This window comes from Ovis aries, chromosome 12 (genome assembly GCF_016772045.2).
Source record: "Ovis aries strain OAR_USU_Benz2616 breed Rambouillet chromosome 12, ARS-UI_Ramb_v3.0, whole genome shotgun sequence".
NCBI classification, from domain to species: Eukaryota; Metazoa; Chordata; class Mammalia; order Artiodactyla; family Bovidae; genus Ovis; species Ovis aries.
In genome coordinates this window covers 23,246,941-23,263,404 of record NC_056065.1, presented here as the reverse complement: position 1 = coordinate 23,263,404, position 16,464 = coordinate 23,246,941, and the positions used below count along the sequence as shown (strand labels likewise).

The 16,464-nt window shown below is 40.7% G+C and overlaps 1 protein-coding gene across 7 annotated transcripts in view; it reads right to left on the bottom strand.

Annotated features, from left to right (window-relative positions):
- Nucleotides 1-16,247, bottom strand: part of MARK1 (microtubule affinity regulating kinase 1) — a 140,514-nt gene extending 124,267 nt beyond the window's left edge. For 4 of the 7 annotated variants that reach the window (XM_042257090.1, XM_012187065.3, XM_012187064.3 and 1 more), the window contains exons 1-2: nt 15,881-16,247; nt 6,313-6,541 (exon numbers count right to left, since the gene is read on the bottom strand). In XM_042257090.1, coding sequence (XP_042113024.1) covers nt 6,313-6,420 — 108 coding nt within the window. In that variant the 5' untranslated portion in view covers nt 6,421-6,541; nt 15,881-16,247. Of the gene's footprint in view, nt 1-6,312; nt 6,542-14,538; nt 14,669-15,880 lie in introns of those variants that run through there. The other 3 variants (XM_012187067.4, XM_042257091.1, XM_060396327.1) reach the window with 2 other exon arrangements.
- Nucleotides 16,248-16,464: the final 217 nt, after the last annotated feature.

The window sequence follows — 16,464 nt, the reverse complement described above, 5'->3', positions numbered from 1 at the left end:
GTATACTGTATTGGTGTTTTTCTTTCTGGCTTACTTCACTCTGTATAATAGGCTCCAGTTTCATCCACCTCATTAGGACTGATTCAAATGTATTCTTTTGAATGGCTGAGTAATACTCTATTGTGTATATGTACCACAGCTTTCTGATCCATTCATTTGCTGATGGACATCTAGGTTGCTTCCATGTCCTGGCTATTATAAACAGTGCTTCGATGAACATTGGGGTGCACGTGTCTCTTTCAATTCTGGTTTCCTCGGTGTGTATGCCCAGCAGTGGGATTGCTGGGTCATAAGGTAGTTCTATTTCCAGTTTTTTAAGGAATCTCCACACTGTTCTCCATAGTGGCTGTACCAGTTTGCATTCCCACCAACAGTGTAAGAGGGTTCCCTTTTCTCCACACCCTCTCCAGCATTTATTGCTTATAGACTTTTGGATCACAGCCATTCTGACTGGTGTGAAATGGTACCTCATTGTGGTCTTGATTTGCATTTCTCTGATAATGAGTGATGTTGAGCATCTTTTCATGTGTTTGTTAGCCATCTGTATGTCTTCTTTGGAGAAATGTCTATTTAGTTCTTTGGCCCATTTTCTGATAGGGTCGTTTATTTTTCTGGAATTGAGCTGCATGAGTTGCTTGTATATTTTTGAGATTAGTTGTTTGTCAGTTGTTTCATTTGCTGTTATAGACCTCTCTTACAATAAATGTTAAGGTAAATCATTCAAATTAAAAAGACACTAAATAGGAACAGGAGAAATATCATACATAAATGCACATACATGGAATCTAGAACAATGGTACTGACGAACCCGGCAGAGAATGGACTTGTGGAAAGGGGACAGTGGGGAAAGGAGAGGGTGGGATGAACTGAGAAAGTATCACTGACAAATATACAATACCATGTGTAAAACAGACAGATAGTGGAAAGTTACTAAATAACTCAGGGAGTGGGACAAGGGGCACGAAGGCAGGCTCAAGAAGGAGGGGATATGTATATATAATAAGACAGATTCATGTTACTGTATAGCAGAAACCAACACACTGTATTGCTATTTTCCACCAACTGAAATAAATAGTAACAGGAAAGCATATAAAAATATAGTCTGTCAGAAAAGGGAAATACATAGATAAATACAAACTTCTGTAATACTGTAATGATGGTGCATAACACACTTTAATTCTGATACATTAAAAAAGAAGTATGTTAAAAAACTAACTATAAATGTATGTTACTGGACACACAATATAAAATGACCCAATCTGCACAATCAATAGTATAAAGTATTGAGGTGGGAGAAATAAAAGTGCACAATTTTTGTATGAAATTGAAGTTATCAATTTAAAACAGACTGCTACAACTATGAAGTATTTTAGGGAAGTCCCATGGTAACCACAAAGAAAACACAAAAGATAAACACACACAGAAAAATAGAAAGGAATAAAGCATGTCACTACAAAAAATAAAACAAAATACATATAGAGACAGCAAGAGATGTTGGGACCAAAAAAAGAAAAATAAGACAAAACACAACAGAAGAGCAACAGCAAAGTCTTCCCTATCAATGACTACTTTAGAGATAAATAGATTAAACTCCCTGATCAAGTCAGAGTGGCTGAAAGGATTAAAAAAACAACAACAAATTCCCAACTAGATGCAGTCTAAAGGAGCCTCAACTTAGACTTTAGGACATACATATGCTTAAAGTAAAAGCATGACAGAAGATATCCACGCAAACGGTAACCAGCAGGGGTGGCCATACTCATATCAGACAAAATAACCTTAAGTCAAAAACTGTCGCAAGAGGCACAGAAGGACATTATATAATGATGAAAAGGTCAATTCACCAGGAAGATGTAACAATTATTTATAGACTCAACTTCAGAGCACTTAAATACAAAGCAAACACTGACAGAAATGAGGGGAGAAATACACAGCAACACAGTAACAACAGATTTTACCACCTCTCTTTCAATAATGGATGCAACCCCAACAGAAGATCAAGAAAGAAGCAAAAGAGGACAACACTATACACTAGAGGAAGCCAAGGGAAATAGACAGAACATTTTACTCAGCAGCAGAATACACATTCTTCTCAAAAGCACATGTATGTCTCCAGGTGACAAAATGAGTCTTAACAAATAGAAGAATATTAAAATCCTACCAAATATCTTATCCAAATTGATGGTATAAAATTATAAATTAATAGCAGGAAGAAAAAAATGGAACACTCACATGTATGTGGAAATTAACACAGTCTTGAACAACCAATAGATCAAGAAGGAAATCAAAGAGGAAATTAGAAATATATCTTGAGGCAAAGAAAACATATAAAAATGTATGGGACACAGAAATAACAGTACTAAGAGGGGCATTTATAGCAATAAACCCCTGGATTTAAACATATATGTATACAATCATCTAACTATATTTCAAAGAACTAAAAGAAAGAAACCTAAGCCCAAAGCTAACAGAAAGAAATTAAAACTAAAAGAATAGTAGAAATAAATGAAATAGAGAATTAAAAAAAAATAGAGAAGTCAACAAACGACTTTTTGCAAAGATCAACCAATGACTTTTTTTTTAACCTTGGCTAACTAAAACAGAGAGAAGACGCAAATAAAATTAGAAATGAAAAAGAAGACCATTCAACTGATACCACAGAAATATAAAGGAACATAAAAGACTGTTATGAACAATTACACACCAACAATAACCTAGAGGAAATGAAGAAATCCCTACAAACACAATCTACCAAGACTGAATCATAATGAAACAAAGTCTAGGGACATAGGTAACTACAAAGGAGAGTGAATCAGTAACCAAAACTCTGCCAACAAAGAAAAGCCTGGTACCAGACGGCTTTTCTGGTGAATTCCATAAAACACATAAACAACTTATACTCTCCTTCTCAAACTCATCCAAAAACTGAAGAGAGGGAAATGCCTCCTAACTCATTATGTGAGACCAGCACGACACCAACACCAAAGCCAGAAAAAGACACTACAATAAAGGGAAGTTAAAGGCCAAGAACCCTGATGAATATAAATGCAAAAATCCTAAGCAACATATTAGCAAATCAAATTTAAAAGCCTATTAAAAGATCATACACTATGACTAAGTTGGATTTATCCCCAAGATACAAAGATGAGTCAACATATGATAATCAGTGTAATACACCACACAGGACAAAGGATAAAAACACATGATCATCTCTACTGATGCAGAAAAGGCATTTGACAAAACTCAAACTCCTTTCATGATAAAAACTCTCTAGGAACAGGAAAATCACCTCAACATTACCTGGTGGCTCAGGGGTAAAGAATGCACTTGTGAAGCAGGGGACGTGGGGTCAATCCCTGGGTTGAGAAGATCCCATGGAGGAGGAAATGGCAACCCACCCCAGTAATCTTGCCCAGAAAATCCCATGGACAAAGCAGCCTGGAGGACTACCATTCACAGAGTCATAAGAGTCAAGACATGACTGAGCGACTAAACAACAAATAAAAGCCACATACGAAAAGTCCACAGTTAACATTACACTCAGTGAAAGTCCTCTAAAATTAGGAATAAGGCATGATACCCACTCTTGCCTCTAATATTCAGCACCATACACTTGTCTCTCAGTACGCTTGGGAAATAGCTTCCAGGACCCCTCCCTCCAAGGCTACCAAAATCCAGATGCTAAAGTCCCTTACATGAAAGGCAGAGCATTCGTATAGAACCTACACACATTCTTCCATATACTTTTATCATCTCTAGATTATTATTAAGTACCGTAATAGCACAATGTATACAAAAACTACATAAATAGCTCAATGCACAGCAAATCAACTTTTGCTTGATGAAAATCTGTAATTTTATTTTTAAAACATTCTTACTCTACAACTGATTAAACCTGTAGGTGCAGGGTCTGCAGCTATAGAGGGCTACTGTACTGAAAGTCCTGGCCAAAGCAATTAGGCAAGAAAAATAAATACAGATAAGTGAGTGGGACTGCTAAATAAAAAATAAGTAAATGGGACTACACCCAATTAAAAAGCTTCTGTACAGCAAAGGAAACAATCAACTGAGTGAAAAGGCAGCCTATGGAATGAAAGGAAAGATCTGCAAACCACATACGTGAAAAGGGGTTAACAGCCAAAATATTTCAGAAACTGCTACCACAGCCAAAAAAAAAAGTGATTTTTTTTTTTTTGAGTAGATATTTCTCCAAAGATGTATAAATAGCCAATGGGTATATGAAAAGATGCTTGACATCACTAATCATTAGGATTAGGAAAATGCCATCAGGAAAATGCATGTCAAAAGCAGAGGAATAACTTCATGTGTTAGAATGTGTTTATCAAAAACCAATACCAGGACTTCCCTGGTGGTCCAATGGGAATGCCACTGTCTGCCATGCAGGGAACACAAGCTCTGTCCTTGGTCTGGGAAGATTCCACCTGCCATAGGTCAGGTAAGCCCATGTCCCATAACTCCTGAAGCTCCCATGCTCTAGGGCCCACATTCTACAGCAAGAGAAGCCACCACAATGAGAAGCCCCCACTTACCACAGCTACAGAAAGTGGCACACAGCAACAAAGACTCAGAGCAGCAAAACAATAAATAAGAAATAAATAATGTTTTAAACTTTATTCTTAAAAAAAAGAAAATAACAAGTAATGACAAGGATGTGAAGAAACTGGAACCCTTGTGCCCTGTTAGAGCGACTGTAAAATGGTGCAGAAAACAGTGTAGACATGCCTCAAAAAGTTAAAAATAGAACTATCACATGACCCAGCAGTCTTACTTCTAGATATTTATTCAAAAGAATTGGAATTAGTATCTCAAAGAGATATTTGCAGCATTACTCACAACAGCCAAGATATGAAAACAACCCAAACATCCATCAGTATCTAAGTGTATAAAGAAAATGCGCAATACACACTCAATGGAGTATTTTCAACCATAAAATGGAAGGGAATTCTGTTCTATGCCACCACATGGGTGCACTTAGAGGCCACTGGTCTAAATCAGTCACAGAATAATACTGCATGCGTTCAGCTGGGCCAAGATGGCAGAACAGAAGGACCCTAAGCTCTACTCGCCTTCAGAACACACCAAGATCACAATGATCTGCACAACCACCACCAGTGAAAGAGATCAGAAACCCACCAGAAAATCTACAATTAAAGGCATAAAGAAGGAAACGCAACACGACAGGTAGGGTCTATGGACTCGAAACCTAGCTAAGTCCCATACTCCCAGATGGGTGACCCACGAACAAGAATCACTGCAGAAGTCTCCCACAGGAGTCAGAGGTCTGCGTCACATATCATGCTCCCCAGCCCCAGGTCTCATACCAAGAAGACAAGCCCCCAGAGAATTCAGCTTTGAAGGCCAGCAGGGCATAATTTTAGGAGCCCCACAGGACTGGGGGAAGTAGAGAATTCACCATTAAAGGGCACAGACAAAATTTCACACACTTCAGGACCCAGGACAAAAGCAGTTACTTGATAGAAGCCTGAACTAGACCTACTTGCTGACCTTGGAGACTCTCCCAGGGAGGCAGAGGGTAGCTGCAGCTCACACTAGGGATGGCTTTTACCTCATGAATGTTTGTGCTGGCAGGTGATTATAAGATCCTCCCTCTAACTCATTAGTACCAAGGCTTGCCCCCACTCCCAACAGCCTGTAGGCATCAGTGCTGGAAGGCCTCTAAGCAACTAACTGGCAAGGAACACAGCCCCACCCAACAGCAGACAGACTACTAAAAGGACCTCCTGAGCCCACAACAGCTATAAGCACAGCTCAAGACATGGCCCTGTCCACCAGAGGACCGAGGACCAGATCCACCCACCAGCTCCCAAATCTCACATCCTAACTCCAGGAAGCCTGCTTTAGCCTCTGGAGCAGCCTCACCAACCCGGGGACAGACACTAGCTTTAAGAAAACTATAATCCAACAGCCTATAGGTCCAGCCTGCCCACAGCAGTCCAGACCCTGACCGGAGACCAGTTGGACCACTGCCCTGCCCATTAGCAGGCCAAGTTCAGGACACCCTGACCTTATATCCAACTCAGTCAGGAACCAGACCTTCAACGGGTGACTGGACACCACCTCTGGGATCCCTAGGCCCTGCAACCAGACTCCAGGGTCCAATGCTGTCTGCCAGCAGTCCAGCATCAACCCCAGGACCTGGCTTCACCCACCAGTGGGCAAGCAACTGCCCCAGAATCTTCTGGATTACAACTCTGTTCAGCAATGAGCCAGTATAAGCTCTGGGGAACCTAGGGATTCCACAAACAGCCACTTCACGACAGTGCCACTAACCTGCAGCCAGCAGCCTTTCCACGAGGCAGGGCCTAGCAAACTACTGGACTGGGAACCAACCAACACTATCAGACTGCCCATACAGCTCACAACAACAGAAGGATCCATGCAGCCCTCATAGGAGGAACTCCTAGAGCACACAGCTTAGGTGATGAGGACTTCATTCCTGGGACGCACAGGAAGGCTTCAACAAAAGGCCACTTCTCCAAGACTGAAAAATGTAGCCAACCTACGAGATACAAAAAAAACAAATAAAATATAACTTAGGCAAAATGTGGTGACAGAGGAACAAGATAAAACTCTTGACAAAGGAACAAGATAAAACCAGAAGAACTACTACGTGAATTAGAGGTAAGCAATCTACCCAAGAAGGTGTTCAGGATAGTGACCATAAAAATGATCAGAGAACCCAGGAAAGAATGGATGCACAGAGCGAAGGCAGACGTTTTTAACAAAGAGTTATAAAACATAAAGAAACACGGTAACAGAAATGAAAAATACAGTAAAGAGAATCAACAGTAAACTGAATGATACAGAGGAGCAGATTAGCGAGCTATAAGACAGAGGAGGGGAAGTCACTGATGCTGAAGAGAAAAAAAGTAGAAAGAATGAAAAGAAATGAGGATAGTTCAAGGGACTTCCGGGACAACATCAAGCACACCAATATTCACATTATAGGGGTCCCAGAAGAGAAGAGAAAAAGGGGCAGAGAATTTATCCGAAAACAGCATAGCTGAAAACTTTGCTAGCCTTGGAAAAGAAACATATACCCAAGTCCACAAGGCACAGAGTTTCATAGGGGATTAACCCAAAGAGGAACACACAAAGACACATAGTAGTTAAAATGACAAAAATTAAAGAAAAAGAGTACTAAAAGCAACAAGGGAAAAGCAACAAACAATATACAAGGGAACCCCCATAAAGCTATCAGCTGGCTTCTCAGCAGAAACCCTGCAGCCAGGAGTGAGCGACACAATATATCTAAAGCAGTGAAAAGGGAAAGCCCACAACCAAAACTACTCTACCCAACAAGGCTCTTGTTCAGATTTGATGGAGAGACTAAACGCTTTACAGATGAGCAAAAGCTCAGAGTTTAGCACGACCAAACCACCTTTACAACAAATGTTAAAGGAATTTCTCCAGGCAAGAAAAGAAAAGGCCACAACTAGGAACATGAAAATCACAAAAACGAAAAAGCTCATCAGTAGGGCAAATATAAAGGTTGGAAATCATCCACACACAAACTAGTATGAAGTTTAAAATATGAAAACAGTAAAACCATCTATATTCACAATAAGAAGTTAATCTAGAAAATAACTATATATATACACATACACATTATGATATCAAAAAAAGTAACTTTGAGGGAAGGAGTACAAAGGCAGAGTTTTAAAACTGCATTTACAATTAAGAGACCAGCAAATTAAAACAATTGTGTGTGTGTGTGTGTGTGTGTGTATAGCTAGATGAAAACCTCATGGTAACCACAAACCGAAAAAATTTAATATACACAAAATGTGTATATCTATTTTGTGTCATCAAATCACAAAAAAAAAAAAAGAAAGTGGGGGAAAGAGCTATAAAAACAACCCAAAACAAGTGACAAAATGGCAGTAAGAACATACACATCAATAACTGTCTTAAATTTAAATGGACTAAATGTTCCAATCAAAAGAAATAGAATAGCTAAATGGAAACAAAAACAAGACCTGTTTATATGCTGTCTACAAGAGACTCACTTCAGATATAAAGACACTCAGAATGAAAATGAAAGGATAAAAAAGGCATTCCATGCAAATGGAAATTTAATGAAAGCTAGGGTAGCAATGCTTACATCAGACAAACTAGACTTTAAAATAGAGACTATTATAAGAGACAAATAAGGACACTACACAATGATCAAGGGGTCAATCAAACATGAAGATATAATCATTGTAAATATATGCACTCAACGTAGGAGAATCTAAATACTTTGAGCAAATATTAAATGACACAAAGGGAGAAATCAACTGTAACACAGTAACAGTAGGGGACTTTAAAACCCCACTGACATTAATGGATCATCTAGATGGAAAATCAATAAGGAAACACTGGCCTTAAATGATCCAACAGACCTAAAGCAGATCACCTGTTAGGCTACAAAACAAGCCCCGGTAAATTTAAGAAAACTGAAATTCTATCAAGCATCTCTTCCGACCACATTATGAGACCGGAAATCAACTATGAGGGAAAAAAACTGCAATACAAACATGTGGAGGCTAACAGTATGCTACTAAACAATCAACAGATCACTGAGGAAATCAAGAGGAAATAAAGCATCTCAGAAACCAATGAAAACCTCAAATAACAAACCTTACACCCAAAGCAACTAGAGAAAGAACAAAGCCCAGAGTCAGCAGAAAGAAAGAAATGATAAAGAAAAGAGTAGAAATAAATGAGACACAAAGAAAATAACAGAAAAGATCCATGAAACTAAAATCTGGCTCTTTGAGAAGATAAAGCTGATAAACCTTCAGCTAGACTCATGGAGGAAAAAAAGGAAGAGGACACAAGCCATCAAATTAGAAATGAAAAAGAAGACACTACATCTGACACCACAGAAATACAAAGGAGCGTGAGAGGCTACTAAAGGCAACTACACGCCAACAAAAGGCAGGACCTAGAGGAAACGAAAATATCTAGGAAGGTGCAGCTTTCCAAGATGGAATCAGGAAGACACAGAAACACGAACAAATCAATCTCAAGTAATGAAACTGAAACTGTGATTTAAAAGGAATATAAATGGGTATAGCCAATATGGAGAACAGTATGAAGAGTCTTAAAAAGAACTAAAAAGAATATTATATGCTCCAAATCACTGCAAATGGTGACTGCAGCCATGAAATTAAAAGACACTTACTCCTTGGAGGGAAAGTTATGACCAACCTAGACAGCATATTAAAAAACAGAGACATTACTTTGTCAAAGAAAGTCCATCTAGTCAAGGCTGTGGTTTTTCCAGTGGTGGTGTACGCATGTGAGAGTGGGACTAAAAGAAAGCTGAGCGCCGAAGAATTGATGCCTTTGAACTGTGGTGTTGGAGAAGACTCTTGAGAGTCCCCTGGACTGCAAGGAGGTCCAACCAGTCCATTCAGAGGGAAATAAGTCCTGAGTGTTCATTGGAAGGGCTGATGTTGAAGCTGAAACTCCAATACTCTGGCCACCTGATGCAAAGGGCTGACTCACTTTTAAAGACCCAGATGCTGGGAAAGATTGAGGGCAGAAGGGGATAATGGAGGATGAGATGGTTGGATGGCATCACCAACTCAATGGACATGAGATTGGGTGGACTCCAGGAGTTGGTAAAGGACAGGGAGGCCTGGCGTGCTGCGGTCCATGGGGTCGCAAAGAGTCGGACATGACTGGGCAACTGAACTGACTGACTGATGATACAGCAATCCTACTCCTGGGCATACATCCACAAAAAACCATAATTTGAAAAGATACATGCGCCTCACTTTTCACTGCAGCACTATTTACAATAGCTAGGATATGGAAGCAACCTAAACACCCATCAATACAGAAATGGCTAAGGAAGATGTGGTACATATACACAGTGGAATACTACTCAGTCATAAAATGGAATGAAACTGTGCCATCTGCAGAGACACAGATGGACCTAGAGACTGTCATACAGAATGAAGTGAGTCAGAAAGATGAAGACAAAACCATATACTATCACTTACATATGGAATCTAGAAAAAGGACACAGAGGGACTTATTTGCAAAACAGAAATAGAGATATTGATGTAAAGAACAAACATACGGCTACCAAGGTGGGGATGGGGAGTGGTATGAATTTCTAGGTTGGGTTTGATGTGTATATGTGTGTGTGTGTGTGTGTGTGTGTGTGTGTATACACACTATGTATAAAACTGATAATTAATGAGAATCTACTATACAGCTCAGGGAACTCTACTCAGTGCTCTGTGGTGACCTAAATGGGAAGGAAATTCAAAAAAGAGGGGATATATATGTATAGCTGATTTACCTTGCTGTATAGCAGAAACTATTAATAACACTGTGAAGTAACTATACTTCAATAAAGATTAACTACAGAAAAAAAAACTTAAAAATAGAGTTATCACATGATCCAGCAATCCCACTCTTAGGTATATATCCAAAGGAGATGCAAACTTTAATTTGAAAAGATACATGTAGCCCAATTTTCACAACAGCCAAGACATGGAAGAAAACCTAAACAGCAATCAATAAATGAATGGCTAGAGAAGATGGAGTATATATGCACAATGGAATATTACTCAGGCATAAAAGAAGAATAAAATAATGCCATCTGCAGCAGCAACGTGGATGAACCTAGAGATTATCACACCAAGTGAAGAAGTCAGAGAGAGAAAGACAAGTGTCATACGGTATCATTTACATGTGGAATCTAAAAAAATGATATAAGCAAAGTTATTACAAAACAGAAACAGATTCACAGACACAGAAAACAAACTTATAGTTACCAAAGGAGAAAGCGGGGAAGGGAGAAGTAAATTAGGAGTCTGGGACTAACAGATACATATACAAAACAGCTAAACAACAAGGACTTACTGTATAGCACAGGCAACAATAATCTGTCATGTAAAAGAATCTGGAAAAAACATATATGTACGTGTCACAGACGTACATACATACATGACTGAATCACTCTGGCATACACCTGAAGCTAACACAATACTATAAATCGACTGTATTTCAATTGAAAAAATAAAAACTAGTTAAGACATGGAAGAGTTAAGGTCCAACATAATCTAATCAGAGTACCAAAATAAAATTCTAAAGAGATCAGAAGCAAGGCCATGTTTAAAAAAATATAATAGTTGATAAGTATCCTAGTTTTCAATTTAAAAAAAAATAGGAATTCAAAGACAGGAGATGCAAATAGGAAGAAAAGAAATCTATACTTAAATACACTGTAGTGAAAGTATGACACTTAAGAAAAAGAGAATCTTAAAAAAAGAGGGAGAGAAAAGACACCAACATACTGGCAGATGACTTCTGAACAGAAGCAATGGTAATAAGTAGACAATGGAAAAGCAGCTCAGAATTGGAGACTGAGCAAGGCTGTCTTTCAAGAAACAGGCAAAATATATTTTTATATTAAAAAAATGTTTATGATAATATCACCAAAAGATATCTATAAACAAAAGGGAAAATGACCTCCAAAGGAAAACCCAAGATGGTAAAGAAATGACAAAGAAACAGTCATTTTAAAATATGTGGCTGATTCTAAACAACCTAAGATTTAGAGGAGGAGGGGAGGGAGAGAAGGCGGGGAGTTAATAATAGCATTCAGGTCAGGAGGAAGATGATAGAAGGCAAAGACATTTTTTTTCTCACAAGGGATGGTCCTGCATACCCATTCTGGAAACCAATGGTATGGACTATACATACACAGATGTTCAGTTACAGCGGACAGCAACGTTGGCTACAGTCATTTCAAAAGTCTTCTTAAAGAAAGTTTGGGACAAAGGGAAAACAACAAAGGCTTCTTTGAGCAAAGGTTCAGGAATCAGATAAGCGTGGCATACCCTGCTCTTCCTCTAATTATCTCATATCATCATGAATGTTCTTTTAAAATCTCTGAGACAGAAACAAAACAAAAACCTGAAGAGGGAACAGCATGAGCGCCGCAACGGCAGAAGACATCAGAGAAGGGTTATGACCTTGGGCAGGTCACTTCCCTCTCTGAGGGCTTTGTAGTATGTCCCCTTCCCACTGTCACTAACATATTTTGATGACAAAGGGAAAAAGTCAAAAGGGGAATATTATAGGACTGCTCTCTTATATATTACTGCCAGTCATTGTGCTGGCACTGGAGATACACAACAAAGGAGACAAAGTAAATTAGCAACTAGAAGGCAATTTGATAGGTCCCGTGACACGTGATGTACGCCCATGGTACTGATAAAACCCAACAGTAGTGGCAAAAGCATGCTTCTCTCCTGCCTTTTCACATAATCAACAATTAGTCCCATTAGGCAAACTACCGGTGTCCACCTTAGTAGTACCATTACGGTCACCACGGTGAATTTCGGATTTTTGAAAAGAATCACCAAGAGTTTTGTTATTAAAAGTTTCAAGATAAATTTATCCAAAGTCCATTTTACAAGATCCCAAGAAGGAATCAAGTTAATTTCCTTCGTACTGATCAAAATTTCACAATAGAAAGCTAGCTGGGACACTCTGGATCCATAACAATCAGCAAAATTAGTTTTCCTAAAACATGAAAAAAAAAATTGTTTCCTAAAACATATTTCAGGAAAACTGTTTAGAAAATTTGTGTAGAAAAATTATTTCCTAAAACATGAAAAAAAAATTGTTTCATTTAAAAGCACAAAAGAGTAATGGCAATAAATTCTCTATATCCATGCTGCAATTATCCAAGTATAATCTAACAGAGGTAAAATAAGGAAATATCCATTCAAATACCCATTCTCTTTCTGGACTTATTTACAACCTAAAATCAAACACATTTTGCAGAAATTAATTCCATGATATTCAACATGTTTTCTACTTCACTAGGAAGTACTCATTGCCTTTAAAGTTAATCATCAGTTGTTCTATTGTATTTAGCCATTTGAGGCCTATTAACAATGCACATACAAACCCTTCATCTAAGAAAATACTCCTGAAAAAACACACAGAATGTTCTCAAAGAAAAGCAATTCTTTCTCATTCTACTATACACTAGTACTAAAGAGGAGAATATTTACTACTAATGTTACAGTGCTGTAACATCAGTCTTCTGAATTGTTTTATATATAATATTGTTTACTTATATACCCTCAATATATACTAGTGAAGGGTAGATATTACATATTCCCAAAGATACCAAATCCATTCATGTATAACTAAAATGTTTATAACAAGTGCAAATAATAATAAATTCAAAGGTTCTTCAATTATTTTGTTTAAACTATTTTTGGCAATCATAAAAGGTGTTTAGTTAGGTCCTTAATATTCCAAAAGGCTTACCAGCATTTGATAGTCATGCGAATGTAAATTTTTCACAATTTTTTTTTAATGCCAATTTCACTGAAAACAGCTACAAACAAATGTTCATTTTGATTACTATACTGGTCTTTGTATATTAGCTAACAAGTAGATTCGTTGCTTTATCTCACTGATGACAAGTAAGCAAGAATGAGTAATGACATTTACTACCAACCAGAGAATAGACAGAGACACAAATGGTGATTCAATAGCCATCACTGGTGATCCCGCTGATTAAAAACCTATAGCACCTATAAAACAATTCAGCCATATTTACACACAGCTTTCTACTGTACATTATTTCTTTGAGACTCTATTTACCTTCCTTCTTAAGTTCCTGGAGGGGAAAGGCCTCGTCTTAAATGTTAATACTACCTCCTCACCCCTTGTAGCTCAAAAACAAAACTGAGCGCATACTTGCTGATAAATTAACAGCTATAGTACAACAGATACTTTCCATGGCAATCAGGAGAAAATCAGGATGTGGGTAAAGACAGCCTAAGAGAGTATAGCTATGCACAACAGAACCAACAACAAGGGACAAGATCATAAAAGCAACTTAGAAAAATGATGTCCAGAAACAGAGCAGATGAGTTTACACAGCATATTCGTTTTCAGAAGCAAAATGTAGTACACTGCTATTGCTTAACTGAACTCCCCCTTTTTTCTGGTTTACACGCGATGCTGCATTTTGTACTATTCCCTGATAGATATTTGTATAATGCTATCTCATGTCTGTATAAAGCAGACATCAGACTCTGGAAAAAGCTATACTAGTCACAATCCAAAAGAAAATAAGAACAATGTATTTTTCCACCTATATTCGGTTAAAAACACAGTGTTTTGCTCATAAAAGCAAAGGTCATCATTTGCCTACTTTTCATTCATACTGAATGACACCGTTTTTTGAAGATTTTCTATTAGAAAAATCTGTACCACCTTGGCTTTAAGATCAGCTTTAACCCAGTTTTGCGTCTTTTCCTGTCATCTTCTTCAATCTCTCAACCAAAATGATGTATCAATTATATTTTTAAAAACAGGCTTTTAAAAAGCAGTTATGTTGTAAACTAAGTTATAATTTACGGTGTCAGCAGCCTTGCACTGTATCTTTACCATTTGAAATGCAGGACACTAAACAGCACATAAGCATCTCTGAAATTTCTTGGATCTTCGACAGCCTCTTACCAGAATTTCGTCTCCCTTCTATCAAGTTTCTGCGTTCCTCTGTGCTCCAAGATTAAATAAACTGTTTATATACCTCCCTCCAACACTCTGGCGGTGAGTTTGTATGTCTTCTCTCTTGTATCTTTTGTCTAAGAATGCCAAAGCCCTTCATTATTTTATTTTACCAACCCTATGAAGCCTCTCCAACCAGGAGCTAGAGAGTCACGGAGTTGACTTGACAGAGATTGGACAGCAGACCAAAACTTAGTACCCCTCTAAGGGGTACTCAAAACCCGGTCAGTAAAATCAGCCAAGGCCCTCTTTACAGGTCATGAGGAATTAAAAAAAAATTTTTTTTCTTTTTTTAAACCCTTTGCTACAAAGGAACTCATGCATTCACACACAATTGTACTTTTCAGAACATGGAAATACAACTGATTTGGTTCTTTCGGTTTTCAGAAGTTTAAACACCGGGGACAACGGCAGCGAGATGAAAACTCCTGAGGGCAATTTGATCAAAGGCACAGAAAATCCTTCCTTCAAAGAAACGCACCTTGTGACACTCCGAGGAGGAGGAGAAGAGGTATTTAAAGTAAAACCTGCCCTGAATTACCACCACTGACTCGAGGAAGAGAAGTAAAAGCCGTTGGCTTCACTGGGCTTTTAAACATTTTGCCGTCACCCTGGGCCCACAGAAGCGGGTGGTGAAATTCTTCCACTCATTTCTATGGAAGAGTATCACACAGCAGTATAAACTCACACCCCAACACACACACACACACACACACACACACACACACACACACGTCTCTACTCCCCTTCTCGTCCCTTCCATCCCCGACCGTTCCCCTTTGGTGCCCAAGACCCAACTGTGGACCTAATGTGATAAAAAGCAAAGTCATGGGGCAATGCAGGGGGGTGGGGTGCAAAGGACCGAAAGAGCCAGAAAAGCAAGGGGAGAAGAGGCAGTCGGCCGGCTCGTCTGTGATCATAAAGCAAACATTCGGGTGGGGAATACGGAATGCTGAGTGGAAATAAAGCCCTCCGGGATGCCCACTCTGCCATCTCCTTGGGCCTCTCTGCCCTCCATCACCCCCATCCTTCTCCCGGAGGACCACCTCCGCGGGGAGGGCGCCACCGACGGCGCCCCCCAACCCTCACCCTTCAGAGGAAAGCAGCGAAATGGGGCTGGAAAGGAGGACAGGGGCTGAGCCGGGGGGCGAGGGTCACGCCGGGCTCCGGGTGGAGACCCTGCGGCGGGTGGCCGCCCTGAGGACCCCGGGCGGCCCACGCGGAAGGTGAAGCGGCGGTCGGGGGGCAGCGCCCGGCCCCACCGCTTGCCGGGGAGGCTCCGGCTACTCACGTTCTCCGTGTCCCGCTCGTTCACCGTCGGCAATGGCGTCCGGGCCGACATTTTGTGCGGGCGGCGGGGTCGGGCCGGGGTCTCGCGGGCCGGGCCGGGCCCGGGCTTGCTGCGGGCCCCGGGGGCGAGAGGCAGGGGTTGCGGCCGCTTCGCGCGAAGCCGGGGCCGGGCCGGGGAGAGCGGCTCCCGCAGGCCGCGGGCGGTGCAACAAGCGGCCGCGGCGGGCGAACGGGGGGGGGGACAGAGGACGCGGAGGAAGAGGAGGGGGAGCCGCTTCCCGCGGCGGCGCCGCCGGGGGGACGCGGGCCGGGGCGAGGGAGGGCTCCGGGCGAGGGCGGTTGCCCGGCGCGGGCCGGGCGGCGAGGCCGGCGGGACGCGACGCCGAGGCTGGGAGGCGGGGCGGGAGCCGGAGAGGGGCGGCGAGGGGGGGCGGGGTCCGGGCCCCGCTAGGCTCTCCGGGCCATGGCCGAAGGCGAAGCGGCGCCGCAAATCACTGCCTGGCTCGTCCCGCCGAGCGCGGCCGGGAGCCGGGAGCCGCGGCCCTGACAGCGCCGCCCGCGCCGCGCCCCCACGCCCCGCCTCAG